The 13,519-nt window shown below is 37.7% G+C and overlaps 1 protein-coding gene across 1 annotated transcript; it reads left to right on the top strand.

Moving 5' to 3' along the window:
* Positions 1 to 1,637: 1,637 nt before the first annotated feature.
* On the top strand, positions 1,638 to 5,192 carry LOC101859024 (transmembrane protein 169). The gene is made up of 2 exons (XM_005101581.3): positions 1,638 to 2,978; positions 3,976 to 5,192. Exons 1-2 carry the CDS (start codon positions 2,595 to 2,597, stop codon positions 4,438 to 4,440), a joined length of 849 nt encoding a protein of 282 aa, XP_005101638.1. The 5' UTR covers positions 1,638 to 2,594; the 3' UTR covers positions 4,441 to 5,192.
* The last annotated feature ends 8,327 nt before the right edge of the window (positions 5,193 to 13,519 follow it).

Raw genomic sequence — 13,519 nt, 5'->3', positions numbered from 1 at the left:
AAAGGGTAAGTGACGACTTTTCTGATCATAATTTACGGAACAAACACCCGAGCGGGCACAGCCGATCAACCAAGAGTTAAAAGTTGAGATCAAAGAACGGCCCGTCGCGTCAAAGATCAGCCACTCTCGTGAATGTGATCACAAGCATCGTAAAACTCGGTACAATATAACATGTTTGCTCCAGACGGGATCACACCAAGGTGTGAACTGACCGATACGTTTCTTTTCCCCAAACATCGCACTCGCATCTGAGCTCGCCACCTAAACTTACATCACTCGCTGGGTGGGAAGGGCCTACAAGTTCGCTCCAGGCGGGATCACATCAAACTGTGAACTCTTCCCTGACCGTTGAAAGCAGCTTTTCTCTAATTCCCGAATTTGCGAGACAGCCTGAATTTTAATTGGTGTGGTCACAACGTAATAGTACGTAACGACATAGGGGGGGGGGGGGGGGGGCTCAATCAGAGATGGAAAGCTAAAATTGTTGGACAGGTAAGGGGGAGGGGCAACTGGATAAACGTAGATGTAGATTTCAAGACTCACGATAGGCTAATGAGTGTAATATATTATATAATATATGACGTGCCTCATGCCACTATGATTGGTCATTTACTGTTAACTCCTTGCTGGTCAACAAGGTTGACCACTCTTTGCTCGCCATATGTCATAAACCCACCCAGGGGTCACGTCAGTTCATGGGTTACTGTGGATTCTTCCTTGGCTTCGTCGGCTAAGATCCCATATTATTTTCCTCGCTTCCAAGCTCTGGGATCTTAGGCGGAGACTACTGCAGTAGAGAATCTTTGGTTACACTACACTTACTAGACTCTAGGAAACTACATGTAAACTGTATTTTGGTTTGCCGTAGGCGCCGTGGACCACAGTGTGTGACCAAAATCTGTCTTACCACTATAATCCATTGAAACCGAAACTGTGTTCTCAACACAGAATTCTACACTTGATTGTAGAATTCTGTTGTTCTCAATGTATATATCTAACAATTTTTTAGGCTACTTAAATTTTTTTAACACTTTTTTTGGATGATTTTTTGCTTAATGCTACATTGATTCCTGGGTTGTTAATGAAGAGTTCAAGTTCAATGCACTTTTCCGTTTCTATGCTGGCCATTTTCATCAATTTTTTGTTTTCTTAAGAGCAGCTTTGTATCTACATTTTCCAATTTGGATACTTTTCCTGTAGAACTTTCCGACCTCTTGGACTGACTTACATTTGATCCCCTTGTCTTGCTCAAACAAGTTCTATTCATAGTATCACTTACCCACTATTCGCGTCTGTTTGTTTGGCTTATTATTTTCAATTTCGCGGACCATTTCCACCTACGTTCAGTGCGTACATTGTATATTCAAATGCTTGGTATACTGTTGACATTTTTAGTAATAAATTGCCTAATTTGTCAAATATGCTGGATATGTTATTCAATATAATGTTTTGCGTTAGCACTCGAAGAGTTTTAGCATATTAGCAGAAAGTAGGCTACTCAAAATGTAGGGCCTACTCATAAGTACTTTTTAAAAAAGTACTTGCTCTCAAGTACATTTTACAGGAAAGTACTTTTACTGTACTTAAGTAGATTTTTTCAGATTGTACTTAAATTTTAACTGAAGTACTTTTTAAAAGTACTTTAACAGCTGTGCGTGTTTGACATTGTCTATTATTAATTTTACCCACAGGAAGTCGAGTTGTTATTGCTACGTATAGCTCTTCTACGAAATAAAAATAGGAAAAGTGTTTCACAAAAATCTTGTAAACGAGAGTTACTTCCCGTGAACGTTTCCCTCGAACTGTAGGCCTACTATTCTATTCTCTGCTGTTGTTTTGTGTTGGCCCAGGCGAGATCTAGGCTGGACTTCCTTGATCGTTTTCTTTTTTATAGTTTTTTTTTTGTTTGTCAATACTTGATTTCGCCTTCTTGTGTTTCCCGTGAGGCTTTCATCATAATTGAATAATATCAAGATTCTAGATCTAGAATTTTCTTCTTCTCCTTTCTTTGGCTTGAAACTTGTGTGCCAGAGTGAAAATTGATAATAATGTGCAGCGAGTATTCACTTGACTTGTCTGTCAGTGTCTCGGGTCACCTGGGGTCAGTGTCACTTCGACTGATACTAACTTGATACTGATGATCTGTGACAAACTACACGCTCCCTTGACTCACAAGTACTCTGGTGATAATGATATTATAAAATCCCTCATACGGTCATACACGCCTACCCGATTATATTATATTATTTTATTATCAAAGACCTCCCTCTCTGTCGAAGTCAAGACTTTATTAAGAACTGGAATTAGAATTCTAGATTAGATTAGATCTAGAATCTCGATCTCGATCTAGAATCTAGTCTAGATCTATATGTTGGTCCATAGTCCATGTCTTTTAAGTCTTAAGACTAGATAGAATCTAGATCTATACGGTGACAGTGTTTTATATTTAAAAAGTAAAAGTAAAAACTTAAAATAGGTCCTGACTTAGACAAGTTGTGTTTAACTGGACAAGGACTGTTGTTCTCATCACTTGAGACTGAGACTAAGACCTTATAAGCTGTCACTTGCAGAGCCTTATTTTTTAAAATATAGAAATGGCTGAAGCTCTGAAAGAGAGAGAGGTTGAGTTAGTTGTACTTTCAGAACAAACTGAACCTCTGCTCGTACCATCTCAATCCGAAACTGCAAATCAGCAAAACCAAAATGGAGCAACTGCTAATACCCAAAGTGCAAACAATTCTTTGGACCAGGGTGAAGAGGAAGATCATGTTTTCTCAAATCCACAAGGAGGAGCATCCAATATACCTTCTTCACCAACAAACAAAGGTGACGGACCATCACCGTCTCATACTTTTGAATTTCTAACAAGTGGAGGCATTCCTAAAAATCGCAAACGGCCTGGTTCGACAAGTGACAGTCAGAGAGTGACAATGACTGGCATGGTGACCAGAGGCAGCAGTGTTGGCCAGCCAGTTGAGGCAAGCTTTGTTTGATTTTTTACTTTTTTGTTCTGTAACTTTTCTCCCTTTTCTCTTTCCCCACTCTCCTTTTTTTTTTTTGTGGTAAGTCTCTATTTTTGAAATAGGATTATATTGGCAAATCTTGATTAAGCCTGATGTTGACTGTTTCAATTTATTTATAAGGGAGGGGTTCTGCAGAGGGCCGGCACTTACGGTGACAAGGTCCACTGAGCAAACTATACAAAAAGAGTTCTAGGGTTAAGGTTAGAGTTAGGGTTAGGGTACCCTGCTCAAAATCAGCTCTTTTGTGTGTTATTGGTTGGCCGGCCCTCTGCGGAACTCCTTCCCTTTATTAAAATAAGTGGTGATGTTTGTCTATGGTGACCTAAAAGCCTACCAAAAACATAAAAAAATATTTATAAATCTACGAAAACTGAGACAAGAAGTAGCTATGTAGAGTTTGTAAGAAAGACTTCTTGCACACAGCTCATTCTTTGACTACACAAAAAAAATTTCATCTTAATTGATTCCTAAAATGCTTCTTGTGTCATTTGTTGTCTTTACTTACAGTTGACAGAAATTCAACTTTAAGTTGTAAAGAGAACAAATCCTATTCATGTTTAAATGCATCATGCAGTACTTGAGCCTTCTCAGGATGCCTTGTGTAGTTACGGTTTCATTATGAAGTTATGTACGGTAACATACATGATTATAACATTTCTGTCTATTAGATTGCATGACTTTAGAAAGACAACTTAAAAAAAAAAAAGAAATTCAAGTATGTGAAAAATGAAAAATTTAGGTAGAAAAAAAAAATAGAGAGAGAGAGAGTAGTTGTGGCAGATGGAGTGAAGAAGAAAAGAGAAGATAACAGAAGTGCTGGTAAAGTAATGTGGCTCTGGTAAAATTATAACCTTTGTATCTGATTGGCTTTACCTTGCCTTGAATTATTTTTCAAATCTCCAAAACCGACCTCCAATTTTGTGATTTTAGCATTACGTGTGACTCCTCCCAGGTTCAGATGGAGCTTACAGAGACCGAATTTCTTCGCTTGACGTCCCGAGAATCACACCCAAAGCCGAAAGGAACACGAGGATGTGACCGCTACCAGGGTGTGCATATCATCTTGTGGTCAGTTCTGTGTATGCCAGTTGCCATGGTGATATCGCTGTGCATGTCCTTCTACAATGGTGCTATGACCTGGTATAACCTCATCATCTACTTCAGTGAGGAAAAGTCGTGGGTTCACAAACTCACCCTTTGTCCAATCCTCATTCTTTCTTTTCCTCTCACTGTCGGCTTGTCGTCTGTCGCTATCTCACTGGTTGCCATGGTGATGCAGATCTCATGGTCGTGGCGGGTTTGGTGGGCTGAGTTTTGTGACGGGGAGAAAGGTTTCTATGGTTGGTTCTGTAGCAAGATAGGACTCCCCAACTGCTCCCCGTACGAGGTGGTGGTGTTAGATGACGCGCCGTTGTAATCCCAGATCCGTGTCAAACCCCCCAACTGTTCTGTCGACCAGGTGATGATGTTATATATGATACACCGAATTGTAAGTCTAGAACACAGGATAATGTAACATGATGCAATAGTAATATCCTAGAACAATATCAAGACTCTCCAACTGCTCTTCCAATCAGGTTGTGGTATTAGATGACGCACCTATATATAATATATGTCTATAGCATGGGGTGGTGTAACATGATGCAGCGATGTAATCCCCAATCCATATGTGAGGCAGGCAGCGTGGTGAAATTAGATGCTCGTCAATATAAACACGGGAGTCGCCACTGCTCGAAAAATGAGCAACGCTTCTGTCGCAAATTCTTGTTAATGTCCTTTGTTACTTAAGTAAACAGAACTTTGATCAGTCACCTCACATACGATTTGTGGGTATGAGTTGTGGGCGGGGCTTATAGGTGACGTATCAAGCGCTTCCCTCACCAGCAGTTGAAAATTTATTGTTACCATTGGTTGACTTGGGTTAGCATTCATTGGACGGAATAACAATAATACCAGGTGAATGGAATATGACAAAGCGTCGGGTGATGCGAGACCACGCTTTTCTGTCTTAAGCCAGTAAAATTGAATGTGGGTTTATAAAGTAAGGTGGCCGCGTCTGCGTTGGACAGGTGACTGTTGTACACAATTAAGTTATGTAGAACACGCAAGGGGGGGGAATGGAAAGTGGCCGTTTGTACAGTTGGCCGTATTATACAGGTGGCCAGTTGTATCTGGATTTCTATTCAAGATAGAAATGTATTTTTTTTTATCAGAAGATGGTCAAATGAACAAGCTTTATTAAGATGATACCAATAACTCCAGATGTCCAAAAATTGACGAGCACCTGATTCCACTGTGGTATGACACATATCAGACTCCCCAACTGTTCTGTCTACCAGGTGGTGGTGTTTGGTGGTGCAACAATGTAAGTCTAGAGCACAGGGTTGTGTAACATGATGCAACAATATGATCTCGGGAGGGGTGGGGTAACAATAGTACTGTAACATGATGCCATGATGTAATCTTTAGATACAGGGTGGTGTAAAATGATGCAGCAATGATATGATTTCAGGCACTGGTCATAAGTCTAGACCACAGAGTGGTGTAATGTGATGCAACGATATAATTCTAGAACGAGATGAGACTTCTAATGTTTCCAACAATCAGGTTTTGGTGTAAGATGATGCACAGATGTAATCTGACAGTATGGTTCTATAATAATTTTGGGTTTTTTCCCCTGTCTGTCTTTTCGCAATTACAGTTGAAATTGTGTGGGCCTAGCCACCCATTGTCGAGCAGAAAAGTGTTTGTTTTAGACTGGTGGACATCTTTGAACGTGTCATTGTAATATAATGTAAAAAATACGCAAGGGGGGGGGGGGGGGGGGGGGGGGAAGCGGCCATTTATAGACATGATTGTCTTAATACAGGTGGTTGTTGGAACTTGTTTGACTGTACCTATCATGTATATTCATTTTTTAGAAATTGTTTTGAAGAAAACTTTACAAACAATGGTCACCCAAATTCAACTTAAATGTCTTGATCAAAAGTGAAAATATCTCAATAATTGAATTTTTTCAGTACATAAAACTGAATACAGCTACATTTACTCTTTCTGTTCCATGCACCAATATATCTGGGTCTTTATAAACCCTTTTTAATTATGTGCTGATGGATCGTGGTGCAGAAAGAGTTAAGGATATAAAACAAGTAACAGAAAATTTCCCCTCACCAATATGAGAGAAAATAAGACTCTGACAAGTGTGTTGTGATTGTATACACTTTTTAAACTCTTGCACAGATATATAATATTATTTTTTTTACTGCAAGCCTTCATCAGGCTTCTTAACAAAATGCACAAATTTCCAATATATATTATATGGGTCTATATTTTGGAGTCAAAAACTTATATTTACTGGTACTTTTATTTATTTTGCTTTTGAAAGTGAAAGTGGATGGATGGACTGAAGAAAGTAAAAGATTGTTAAAACTTTTTTAAAAAAATTGAATGTAATGTGGTGTAAATGCTGAAGCTGTATAACTGGAAGAAATGGGTCAACACTGTTTTTGTTAAAAAACGACTACTTACTTTACTTACTTTTTCTGTCCACTTATAACTGCAAGGTGTTGTGAGGGGAAATGTAGTTGTTGGATGTGAGCAGGGTCTTTGCTTTTTGGCTTGTCATTTTGTGCCTTTGAAGAGTCTCTTCGACTACGTTGATTTTTTTCTTGGCCTTCCTTTTGCCTTGAAGCCATCGAATCTCATGTTGTAGGTCTTTGAGGCTGTTGTGGCCCCATTGTCATATACACACATGTAACTTGTCAAACCATTGTATTTGTTGTCTCTCAATGTATTTAATTTCACGCCCTTTCAATGCTCACTTGTTCACATTTTTTTTTCTCTGTCTCTTTTTGTGATGTTCAACGTTTTTAAAATTCATTTCATTTTGCATGCTGTTATTTTACTTTGCTACGTTTTGTCGACAGAAATTTCATCCCGCCCCCTGCCCGGGGCGGTACTACTGACCGAAGTGTCTTTACTTTAGGCCATTCCCAAAGGGGGGACTTTAACATGTTCTTATGCACCGTAGAATTGTAAATGGTCTGATTCATCAATGTCAGGCTCATAACTGTGCCTGAACTGCAACAGGGGACTGCTTCTTTTTCTTTCCCAATCCTTACTGTCGTCTTTTTTTTCTCTACTTCCTATGTTTATCACACTCTTGTGACCTACTATTTCCAGGGTGCCTTGACTTGATAGTCGAAGCAGACTTTGTGCTATTGAAGCTAGAGAGGTGAGCAGAGTAAGCCTGATTCCCTGATTCTCAACTTCTCTGTTGACGCCCACCCCTTGGCACTCATATATTATGACCTTACGCAGTTTCAAGCGCCGTAAAGACTACTAAAACTAAAACTACAGAGAAATTTCAAATTACATGTATCTGCTCGATTCTGTGTGAGAATGAAATTATTTTCAATCTATATATATTTTACATTACAGTTACAGAACAATGCCTTGTTCCAAATTCAAACTCCATCTTATTTTTACGAATTATTACGCCCCCTCCCCCCCCCCCCCCACCCTAACCTCTCAATAATAATGATAAAATGATATTATGGTAACAAAAGAAGAGGTCTGTCTTTTTATTTTTTCAGTTAAGTTTAGTAATAACTCTTCATTGTACAGTGCCTAGACCCTTCTAGGGATTGGGTGAATAAGAAATTCCCATGTTTTATTATTACCTTTACAATGTATTTTATTATTTGTTTTCATCATTTGTTCAATGTTTGTACCAATGAAGGTTTTGTCATGAATTGTGACAATCTGAAATCTTTATTAGGTCATGCTGGGTTTGGAAGATTTTTTTTGGTAGAGTTTGCAAGCGGATGATTGGCAGGTGTTCTGGTGTGGTTTGCTCCTTCTTTCCTGTTACATTAAACATCTATTGTCTTTATCTCCCCTCCTTCTTAATCTTTTTTGTGTTTGTTACTCTCTTGTAACACCTCTAATCTTCGGCACTTATATGACCTTATTGTGTTACAAGTGCTGTAAAACTCTTACTAAAAAAAAGAGTTATAATCTGTTTTGCTTTCTTTTCTCTGAAAAATGATTACTTTAAATTACAATATGGTTGAATTTATGTGCGCATATCCACACTCTTCAGTATGCTGTATGTGTGCTTTTACAACATTTCTTGTAGTTCATTTATATTTAGATTTAGATTTAGAATGTGGAAAATTGTCTTGAAATGTGAATTGTAAATGTTTTTAAGATATTAAGAATCATTTTCTAAGTCTTTACATGTTATTATAAGTTTATATATGTATGCCATGTGTACTCGCTTAGAATTAGGAAATAGATTTTTATTTCAGATTATTTTAGATATTTGCTTTTAAACAAATAATGGGGCGCTCTGTCAGTTCATTGGTGTCATGCTGGACTACAAAATTCCAGACTGGGCGTTCTTGAACTCGGGTCGTTTTATGGAGTTTACAATGCTCTGAACACATTTAGCTCGATGCTGTCAAAGTTGTATGTTAAATTGATAGGGGCGTAAAGCCCATATATATGAACTAAACATCTACAGTGGAGTTGGAATCTCTGGGACCACCAGATTTTTTGTTTTGTTTTGCTCGGTTTTCAGTTCAGAGATATTGAAAAATTTTTGATTTTTTTTTCTTTTGGTTTACCACTGTTTTTGGATTGACCATGTTTAGTAGTTTAAGTGGACTCCACCCCAATTCTCACTGTTGCTAGTCAGCTGGCTAAAATTCTCTCAAGCAAGTGGTTGGGGGAGGGGGTGGGGGCGCCGCTGGTAGGTCCTTCTTCTTTATGTGTCTTACTTTTTCCCAGCACTAAATGACCTTTATTGTGTCACAATGTGATTCTCTTTCCTTAAACAAACACACATGTTTCTCAGGCTTTTGTTATGTGATGATGAACTGGTTATCTTTTGTATATGATGCCAAATATTATATTGTATGCAAGATCAAATAACTTTATATTTTTACAGTACTTTTAGGTTGCTATTCGCCCAATCTTGTTGTTGACTCTGTAACTATAGAGGGCTATAATGTGTTGACTGTTCTGCAACACAGGAAGACAAAGAATAAATCTCAGTCACTGTCAGTGTCAGTATCGCACATAATTTGAGTAAAATGTGTCACCAGTGTCTGTGATTTATTTTACTGGTTAGCCACTACGTTGTCGCACGCGGGAGACTCAAATTTGATTCTTGAGTGGGGAGAATTTTTGTCGAGTACATTCGTGATTTTTTCGCTGGGATGTTGTATCCCTCTCAACCTCTTTTGGCCTTGAAAGGCAGGTTGGAAATGATGTAAATTGTGTCAATGGGAATGTAAAAACACATTTTAAAAGATTTCTAAAATAAGTGTGCCACCGTGAAGTCTAGCGACAATCAGGTTAAATACCAAATTAAATTTTTTCTTATCAAGAACATTATGACACGTGTGCTGGACTGAAGTGAAGCTAATCTGCGTTGCTCACTTAGAGTTGTGAGTGAGAAAGTTTTTTGTATGAAAAAAAAAGAGTAATTTCTATGCTGTGCAAGTGTTGTAGCTCTTCTATTACCTGCCTCAAGTATTAGTGATTGGGTAACTTAGTACAGTTTTAAAACCCATTCCCCAACCCCACACACCTCTCCAAAAGTATCCTTCTTTCAGAACTTTCTGAGACATAAGATGATATGTCGAATGTTGTTGTATTTTTGTTTTGGGTTTTAACTGTTTATCTTTTAAGAATCTGAAGCCAACATTTTGTATGTGATACTTGTGACTTTTATAAAGACTTTATTCCGGCAACAGAGTATGAAACAGTTAAGAAAGTTACAGATGCAGTTTTCCCTTTTTTTTTCTTCCTATAATTTCCGTTATTTTCAATAAGAAAAATTATTAATATTATTCTAAGCCTTGCATTTTTGTTTTAACCCCATATATATCAGTTAAGTCTGTCTTTTGTTTTCAAATGCAACTTTGTCAGGTATTTTCAGAAAGGGTGACCTTATTTAGGCGACATGCTACACCCCATTCCCTAACCTTATGTAGGCCACATATGGCCTATATGAGCTAACCCCCCCCCCCCCAACCTTCTTTAGGCCACGTATGGGCTATATTAGCTAGCCTCTCCCCCCCCCCCCCCCACATAACCTTTTTTAGGCCATACATGTATTTTTTAAATATATATATATATATATATATATGATTCTCAGGTGTTGTAACCTCTAGTCGCTAGTTGTTTCTGGTACATTCTGGTTAGATGTCCAGACCATTTGACTCTCTGACGCTCTATGAATTTTATTACTAGTGGTATTCCAGTTTGTAGACGTATAATTTCGTTTCTTATGTGGTCTCTTCTACTTCTTGTGATGTTGATGGTTTAGCGGAGACACCTCATTTCGCATACATTGATTTTTCTTTCTTGTTCCTTGTTTAGAGACTATGTTTGGCACTGGTATGATAATGTTGGTATGAAGGTGCTATTGAATTGATGAACTGGGATTTCACTTCTGTTGAGTTGTGACTGAGCCGGGGTGCTAGCTGGTAGGTCACTGCTTTTACCTTCGTAGTTCTTGTTTTATTCTTTTTGAGGAGTCCGCTGAAAAAACGGACATAGTCACAAACTGAAAATCGTGAGGGTGTCACTTTTGGAACACTTGTTTATTCATATATAACTGTAGTTCTGTTCAACTGTTGGTAGATTATTGTTGTTAGATTTTCCATCCTACTCTACAAACATAAAATAAACCATCAATCAAACAAATATGAAGCAAGGTATGAGTCGTGAAGCTTTTAAAATTGATGCCCTCACAATTTCCCGTTTGTGACTGTTCGTTCAGTTCAGTGGACTCCTCATTTCTTTGTCCATACGCCCATCGTCATCTGGTGTGAAGATGCTTCCCAAATATTTAAATTCCTCTACTTGTTGGAGCTGTGTTCCGTCAATAAGGATTTTGAATTTCCCAGGGTTTCTGCTGACCTTCATAACTTCTGTTTTTTTTTAGATGGAGCTTTTCATGTTTAGGTAGGTGTTTACATTCCTCATTTAGTTTTGTGGCGGTTTTTTTTTTTGGGTTGTAATTCCTATTCATCTGTATTTAATCTGGTCACCGGCAAATAGAAGTTCGTTCAGTTCAGTGATGTTGTCATTTGCTTCTTTGTAAGTGATGAAGAGAAGCGGAGAGAGAACACACCCTTGTTTCACCCCAGACCGGATGGGGATCCAGTCCGATAGTCCTTCTGTTGATCTTACGGCCCACGGGCTGTTTTTATAAAGTGCCGTGATGTTCTCCAGTATGCTAATTGTCCTGTTACACCATATTCCTCGAAGACGTGTGTGTGAATGTTATGTGTACGTGGGTGTCTATCTGAGTTGTACGGGTGGGTGGTTGGCGGGTGCTTTGGTGTGGTTTGCTGCTTCTTCTTTCCCATCAAACATCTATTGTCCTTATCTCCCATCCTTCTTTTTTTATGTTTGTTACTCTCTTGTAACACCTCTAATCTTCTGGGGCTCACATGACCTTATGCAGTTGCGAGCGCCGTAAAGCTTCTACTAAAACAAAATAAAACATGAGTTGTACGGTCCAAATGTTCATCAATTTGTTGGGAATTTAACATAGAATGTTCACAAAGTAACTACAAAACTCCACTTTACAAAGTCACATAAATATATTTTGTACTTAGAGGTACAGGGGGATTTAAAAAATCACCCGCAAGGATAACTGGACAAAAAGGGCAATATCTTTACTGTTAACGGTCATTTAGACAAATCCTACATTGTTCTCTTTGTTTTTCTTAACTGCTCATAAGTAAGCCAACTAGGTAGTAATTTCCTAATTTTTATGGGCATTCTTAAAATTTAAAATTTGTTTTTAGCGTCTTTCTAAATGTAAAAAAAACCCTGATTTCTTTAATTTAAAAAAATGACCATAGATCTAAGTCAGCTCCTTATCCTTCTTTTTCAAAGTATTGTGCATACATTTGTTTGAAACTATTTTATGCTTTCAAGTACATAAAAATCAAAGCTTTATAATATAAAGTCAAGCAAAATGTTCTTTAGAGACAGTAGTAGGCCCACTGGAGCATTTATTAATAAACTGCGGAAAGATGACCGGAAAATAACAAAATCATCCTATAATCTTCACTTGCGCTTGCAATTTTTTGACAAATTATACTGCCATTTTTGGGACAAAAGGACGAAAGCGCCTTCAGAGTAGTTCAGAAAAAATCGCGAAAACATTTTTTCAAACTTCAAAGACTCACTTCTCTTTCTCATTTGAACATTTTCAAAAACTTTTTTCACAGAAGGGTTCCTTATATATATATATATATATATATATATATATATATATATATATATAAATATATATGCGTATGTTAAGTAGGCTATACACTGAGGGAAAATTTATTACAAACATGCTTATTATATGGGAAAAAAACGGACAAAAAAGGCACATTTTGTCCTCAACATTGGTATTATGTTGGAGAGTCGTAGAAAGAACATGAACGCTTTCGTCCTTTAGTCATAGAATTGTGCAACAAAAACAATGCACACTTGGCGCTTCTACAAACATGACAATAGCGGTGAATATGAAGTATTAAACAGAAAGGTTTAATCTTCTTGTAGCTTTCCAGCATATATATATGCAATCAAGGAAAAATGGGCAGAAAACATGTCATCACTATTACGGTCTGAATCTTTTGTAGGGTAACCCTACACTAACATGGTAAAAGAAAAAGAAAATGAAAGCTTATTTGGAAACAATGTGCACAATCTTGCATCGTAAAAAGATATATATAGAATATTTTTCAGGTCAAATGTCAAAATCAGGATTGTGAAAAATACAGAAAAGTTTCCAATTTTCTCGATAATAGAAGAAGTAGAAGACTGAAAATTAATTGCTATCTTGCTTATATTCAAATATAAGCGTATTCAATCTTGCATCGGAAAACATTCGCACCGAAGACCAAAGTGAAGAATGTCATATTATAGGAATACATGTACAGAAAGGGGAAAACAAGTTGATTCATAGTAAATCATGTTACTATTGCCTGATAGTTACTAAGTAGACCAAGATTCAAATATTAAGATCTTCATTCAACATTGTCTATTAGGTCAGTTGCACAAGAAACAGCCAGTTCTTGCCACAACACCCTTCTTGTTTCAGGCATCAGTGGGAGAAGATTTTTTTTCTCTCCAGAATATCTCCCTTCTTTGCATGGGGTGTTCTTGAAGAACGAAGTTTTTCTTGGTGAAAGAAAATTCGACAAAGTCACGTGTGTGTGCGTTTTTTTAGAAGATATTACTCGCACCTCTCCTGAACTCTGCTATGGATATATTTGCTAGTACAGGGCGATCTTCTGACAGTCGCAGCTTGTACTGGCTTGTTCCGCTGACACATTGCCTAAAGAGTTTGCTTCCATCTGAAGTGTGCCTTGCATAACGTTCTCTCAACACATTCAACAAAGTCTTTGAAGTCAAAGATTTGCTTCGCTTTCCTCAGTTGATTCTCTATTTCAGCATGAGCCGAATCGGCAGCC

The sequence above is a fragment of the Aplysia californica genome, unplaced genomic scaffold (assembly GCF_000002075.1).
Source record: "Aplysia californica isolate F4 #8 unplaced genomic scaffold, AplCal3.0 scaffold00289, whole genome shotgun sequence".
Classification (NCBI taxonomy): Eukaryota; Metazoa; Mollusca; class Gastropoda; order Aplysiida; family Aplysiidae; genus Aplysia; species Aplysia californica.
This window is presented reverse-complemented; position numbering and strand designations above follow the sequence as displayed.

Coding starts and splice junctions, on each gene's coding strand:
- LOC101859024 (XM_005101581.3), top strand. CDS start 2,595: ATGGCTGAAGCTCTGAAAGAGAGAGAGGTTGAGTTAGTTGTACTTTCA. Junction 2,979..3,975: donor GTGTTGGCCAGCCAGTTGAG/GCAAGCTTTGTT, acceptor GACTCCTCCCAG/GTTCAGATGGAGCTTACAGA.